Source organism: Gavialis gangeticus, unplaced genomic scaffold, assembly GCF_001723915.1.
Source record: "Gavialis gangeticus isolate Ggan-Ray unplaced genomic scaffold, GavGan_comp1, whole genome shotgun sequence".
Taxonomy (NCBI): Eukaryota; Metazoa; Chordata; order Crocodylia; family Gavialidae; genus Gavialis; species Gavialis gangeticus.
Window position 1 is genome coordinate 66,140,566 of NW_017728992.1, and position 6,175 is coordinate 66,146,740.

Genomic DNA, 6,175 nt, shown 5'->3' on the forward strand with positions numbered 1-6,175 from the left:
TTTTTTTTTTTTTTTCCTTTAAGTGTTTAGAGTTGGGTGCTGAGGCACCCGAATCCTTCACTGAGGACTAGCCAGTTATTTTTTTTAAAACTTCCCAACAAATTTAGAAGTTATTGGGCAAATGGTATGAAGTTTATGCTTCTTCTAAACAGTCACCCCTCTGAAGAACTTTGGCTGACTTGATTTATTCAAAGTGGGTTGTACCTCTGTTAGGGGTAATATATACCCTTATCAGAAAACAATGGCATAAAAGCTGTATGCATATAATAATGTCAAATGGTAACTTGCTCCAGAGAGAAATGGGTGCAGTTTTCTTACTTTCCTCCAGGAAAAACCTTATAGGACCCTTAATGTTTTTTGCTACTCTGTGGCGGGAAGGACTAATCTCAGCACCACTACAAATTTGTAATGCTGCTGTGGTTCTAATGGGAATCGCCAGATATTTGGATAATTAAACATTTCCACGTGGTCTCATCTTTGCTGAGCATATGGCTTTAATCTTGTTTTATAGTGGCTAGCTGAATTAATTCTCTTGTTCTGGACACTTGTCTAAATCTGTTCAAAGCAAGGGGTTAACTTGTGCACTTGGTATATTTTTGCCAGAGGAGTACTGACTGACTAACCTTGAATAGCAGCAAGTAGCATCTGAAACACGGTGTAGTGTTTGTTCCCAGAGTAGCTGGCATTTGTCCTTTACTTCAATGGTAAGATAATTGGTGGCAGAAACTTTACCGTGGGAAAGGTGAACTCCCGTCATGTGAGTTACGGTGTGAATCGGTACAGTGTGAATCAGTAACTTTCTCACGCTGGCATGGTATTGTGTTCTTGCTATCCGTGTTTGAGTGTCTGCCATTTGTTTGCTATCCCATGGTGGCAGTGTACCTAATGAATAAGGGAGATTTAATGCAGGAAATAAGTATTTATGCATGACAAGGAAGGTGATAAACATTCTCTTGTATAGAACAATAGTCTGGCTGGATCTTGCCAGATAATCAAATGGCATTTAGAATTTTAACTAGATGAAGCAAAACGTCTCAGGTGCGTGTGATCTTTCAAAGACTTATTCGGATGTATGTGAAAAATGACAGTGAAAAATGAATCTCAGACTTCTTATGCATCTTAGGCGGTTGGATTTAAACTGGTGAATTTACCTTAAGGCAAAAGTATAGGGACAGTCTTGATACTGTGTCAGGAGACCTAGAAAGCCTGCTTGTGGTGATCTTTTAAATACCACTCTTTAAATGAGTTGCTGGACTATGGTTGAATTAAGGCCCCAGTACAAACATGGCTCTTGTCTGACCTGTTACTGCAGTGAAGCCTGGTTTTGTGGCACGTCTGCCCAATAATTAGTCCTGCACCCTCCCCAAATTCCACTCCAATCACCTTCCTCTGCTCTATCTACTTCTCTGCTTTCAGCTTCCGGCCCTATATTCCACTGTTCCATGCTCCCTCCTTGATCTGCCAAGTGCTGCAGGTTGGGGCTGAACACTTAAGGTCTTTCATACTTTATGCATAACCCAGCTAAAGCATATTTAGGACTTGCCCCTGAAAACACAACTGTTAGAACCCAGCTATGCTACAAATAGGAGTTCTGTCTTAACAAGGCCCCTTTACTTGGTTGGAATTGCAGTGCACTCAGTCTGAAAACAGACTCAATGAATGCAGTTAATCCTTATCGTTGAGTAATTCATGTCATGTGACAAGCTTAAGATAATCTTCTGAATGGAATAAAATAACTTTTGATATTTTAAAAATACTTCTCTCTTAGAAGTACTTCACAGCTAGCACATGCCGCTCAGCCCCAAGGCGGACCCTTACAATGATTCAGCCTTCAGCAGCAGGCTGCCTTGTTGGCAGAGGCAATCAGGTATGAATTATAAAACTCACTTAATCTGTAACATAAGCCAAATGTTGTGGGGTTAATTATGCATAAGGTAGAACTATAGCCTATATTGAGCATACAGTAAATTGCATATGATCCATTAGTGGTGTGAATGGTACTTTAACTTGTGTTTGCATCCTTTGTAGCTCTGGGGCAATGAATATTAAATCTAGCATGACTGCTTCAAATAGTTTGACAGCACTTCAAAAGAACTACTTGTTTATCAGATCTAGAGAACTAATGCTGGAGAGATTAAAAACTTATTACATTTGCCAGAACTAAATTTCAGTACAAAAAATATGGAATGGGTGCAGTTGTGGCACAGAAACTGTACTGCGCTTGAAGGACAGAGTCCCTGTTGCTGAAAGGTGTACAAATTGGGAAAACATTCCTTGTCACTTGCGATAAGAATTCACGAGAGTACTATTTCTGTTCAACATTTTAATATCTCAAAATCAAACTGCTTCTACATCACAGCCTACCAAATCCTCAATCAAGAGGAAACTTTGGAATAACCACTTAACTTCGAAGAGTTGTAAAGCTGAAGTTGTCAAAAGAGAACAAGAAAATGAGAGTCTAAATGACATCACTCAAGCTGTGGATCTTATGGTAAAAAGTAAGTTCATTGTTGTTTGGCATGCAAAAAAAAATGGTGGTGGTGGTAGAAACTTAAGCTGTACAGCTTGTCCTCACTTTTATTTCTGCCAAAACTAGATATTGGTATCATTTTATACTGTTGCCAACAGTAACAGATTTACCAAGCTTAATCAATTCTGTGTCCTTTTTGTGAGCTAAATATGGTATAAGGAATTGGTCCTAAGGAGCCAGTGCTTAGCTGTTTCAGAACCAATAACACGCTTACAAGCTAAGCTTTTAATCCTACACCTCAAATCAGCTAGGCAAGTAGTGTTCATGAGTCTAAGCCATGGGTTGGATCTGGCCTGCAGTCATTAGATCTGGCCTGTGAGTCTTCTGCTGCAGGTGGGGATAAGCACCTGCCTGCCTTTGATCCAAAGTGGGACATTTTGGCTTGCATCTGGAGAAGGCTGCCTACCACTGGTTTAAACAGTGCTTAAATAAAGCTGCAATTGTGCTTTGGCGTTGACCTAGGAGTTTTGTCTCCATGAACACGTGTTAACCATGCTGTTCTAAACTGGTCTACTTAAATAACATCATTAGTTGAGGAGAATTCTTCTGGTGTGGTGTAGTCTTTTTGGCACCTGTGAACCTCACTTAGTTAGCTTTTTTTTTTTTTCTGATTTGACAGTCACTTTTGACTCCTAAGTAGAGGGACCATATGTGCTGGCTTAGCCAGGGGAGTCATGGATTTAAAGGCTGGTCAGTGAGAAATTTTAAAACTAGCATCCTGGAAACAGGTGCAGGGCACAGTCCAGCAGGGAGGTGGAGCGACCAGCGTGCCAGGCAGAGGGGCAAGCAGGCAGGCACCAGTGGCAAGCTGCCTTGCACACCACACCTCCCTGTTTCTACCTCTGCCTGCAGCAGTGCCACTAACTTGGGAGGAGGAAGAAGGGGAAGTGTTCCAGACTTCCCTTTCTCCCATATGGTAACCCTATGATGAGTGTCTTGCAACTGGGATCATCTTACAATGCATGTTGCAGATTCTTTCTTCAGCCTCCTACAGTCACCAGAAAATGTATCTTTAACACTTGTGCCAAAAAACAAATTGCTACAGTTCAAGAGCTTGGTCTAGTTGTTGGAGATGCTTGCCTTTTTTTTTTTAAACAGGGCTCAAAAAAAGTGCTCATTTACAGTTATTACTAGATGTACACACTCCACAGTAGTTAGTAGAGCTCATAACTGCTTTTTAGCAGGTTGTAATGGAATGTGTAGTAACAGATGGCAGAATTGCCCAAAACTTTAATGTAACAATTTGAAAGCTTTAGGAGTTGGCCCTCTTGGATTCAAGTCCTTGGCAAATAACACCTCTCACATGAAACTCTTACTGCAGAAAGTCCCCCATCTCAGTACTGGAAGGAAGTGGCTGAAGAAAGGAGGAAGGCTCTGTATGAAGTACTTCAAGAAAATGAAAAGGTAGTTAATTCCCACTTTGCAGTTACTTGTAATAGCAGGTTTTGGCTGCTGTCCTGCTGAAATGTTTTAACCTGCCTCTTTTCCAGCTGCACAAAGAAATTGAACAAAAAGATGGTGAAATTGCCCATTTAAAAGAAGAAAATGATGAACTGCTGTTACTTGCAGAGCACGTGCGGTATATGACAAACATGATTGAAGTAGGTACAAAGGACTATGGGGGCTCTCTTTGTTTTGTTTTGTTTTGCTGTTGTTAACCTAGAACAGGTTTTCAGCCAGGGGTACATGTACCTCTGGGGGTACTTCTGATGGCCTCAGGGAGTGTTCCAGCAGTGGGTGCCCCCACTGACCTTTCCATTTGGACCCCCCACCCCTAGGTCGCCAATCGGCTGCCGGGGTTACAATGATTCAAAAAGGCTGAAAACCCCTGACCTGGAACATTAACTATGGAATGTCTACTAAACTGTGACTTCCATTTTGGGTAGTAACTACTCTTCCATATTGTCAAAAACCAGCCTGACCATGGTGTTAGTCTGCTGTATTCTGGATATCTGCTTTTCCCATGAATGTCTTAGAGGCATAGTTTAATGACTGATTGCCTTAAACTGCTCCTCAAACTTGATTCTTGCCTGCTGGCCCAAACCCATGGGGAATGTTGAACTCACTAGAGCAGTGGTGCTCAACCTTCTGGTCCCACGGGCCAAACAAGTGGCACTGTGTTGATCTGTGGGCTGGATCCAGTACAGAGTTACTGAGTGGGGTTGGTCCACAAGGAACAGCAGTTAATACTACCACTTTTCCACCTGCCACCAAAATTTATGGGCCAGTAGGGAGCCCCATGGGCCAGATCTGGCCTGCAGGTTAGAGGCTGAGCACCACAGCACTAAAGGGATGAGCTCCTTGGCTTGAGCCCTTGGTTAAAGTGAGAGGTTCGTTAGCCAGCTCAGGGGATGTCTGCCAAAGTCTCAACAGACCAAGCAAGGAGAAGACTGAAGGGACTCTGCTTCACCCAAATGCTAGCAAGCTCTCTGAATGGGGTGTTGGTCTGTCACAAGATTCATGGAGATCTATAGTTCATGTTGCAAGAGTGTAAAGTGTGTTGTGGTGTGTGGCTCTTAATTCTTTGCTAAGCATGTGTTCCTCTTGCAACTTAATGCCTTGTCTTCCCAAGAAGTTAATTGACTGTTGAGCACCTGAGGTCATGGAAGGTCTAAGGCCCTGGCTCAATGGCCAAGGCAGCTGGATTACAGAGGCTCAGCCCAGAGAACTGTACCTGCAAGTGGGCTAAAACTAACTCTTAAGTTTGGTGGTGGTGTTTTTTTGGGTTTTTTGTTTGTTTGTTTTTAAGCTAATGGGTTTAAACTTTGCTTTTCCATTTGAGTTTGTGGCACTTAATTCTTTTCCCCATAACTACTGTATTTACCCAAATGCGAGATGACTTTGAATTTAAGATATAGCCAGTAATTGTATTCTATACATGGAAACATATTTTTAAATGTTAATCTTTCCATATATGGAATCTAACTATTGGAGGGTTGTTTTAATTAGTCTATCCCACCACTGCAGCATGGGAGGATGTGGGGGTGGGGAGGGAGAGCGGGGCAGGTGAGCCCCTGTCATCTCCACAGCCTCTGGGCAATAATAAGACTTCAGTAGCACTTGACATGGAGGGAGGAATTTGGCTCCCCATGCTGTTGTGAGGAGAAACATCTGCCCACTTCTAACCCAAGGTGAGTCATTCAAACCTGCAGCTGGAAAAAGTTGCTGACTTGCTGTCCAAACAGTCATGCTAATGAAGTTCAGACATACTATGGGTGTTATCTGTGTAACTTGCAGTGGTATGTATTACCACATCTTTGCCTCATTATCTAATTGAGTTGAAATCTTCTAAACTGGCATCAGTTGTGTAGACATAGTTTCATAGTTTCTAGGGTCGGAAGGGACCTGAGCAGATCATCAAGTCCGACCCCCTGCCATGCCAAGAAGGAGTACATCTAGCCTCCTCTTAAAGACCCCCAGGGTAGGAGCCAGCACCACTTCTCTTGGAAGTTGGTTCCAGATCCTAGCCGCCCTGACAGTGAAGTAGCGCCTCCTGATATCTAGCCTAAATCTACCTCCTGCCAGCTTGTGATGGTTATTCCTGGTCACTCCTGATAGTGCACGGGGGAGCAGGGACTTCTCCAGTGGCTGCTGGTCTCCTCTGACTAGTTTGTAGCAGGCTACTAGATCCCCCCTCAGCCTTCT

General features: G+C 42.8%; 1 protein-coding gene across 2 annotated transcripts in view; it reads left to right on the plus strand.

Annotated features, from left to right (window-relative positions):
• Positions 1–6,175, plus strand: part of GMNN (geminin, DNA replication inhibitor) — a 22,901-nt gene that overhangs the window by 12,632 nt on the left and 4,094 nt on the right. For both annotated transcript variants that reach the window (XM_019523798.1, XM_019523805.1), the window contains exons 3-6: positions 1,769–1,867; positions 2,360–2,498; positions 3,852–3,934; positions 4,021–4,131. In XM_019523798.1, the coding sequence (XP_019379343.1) occupies positions 1,769–1,867; positions 2,360–2,498; positions 3,852–3,934; positions 4,021–4,131 (432 nt within the window). The remainder of the gene's footprint in view (positions 1–1,768; positions 1,868–2,359; positions 2,499–3,851; positions 3,935–4,020; positions 4,132–6,175) is intronic.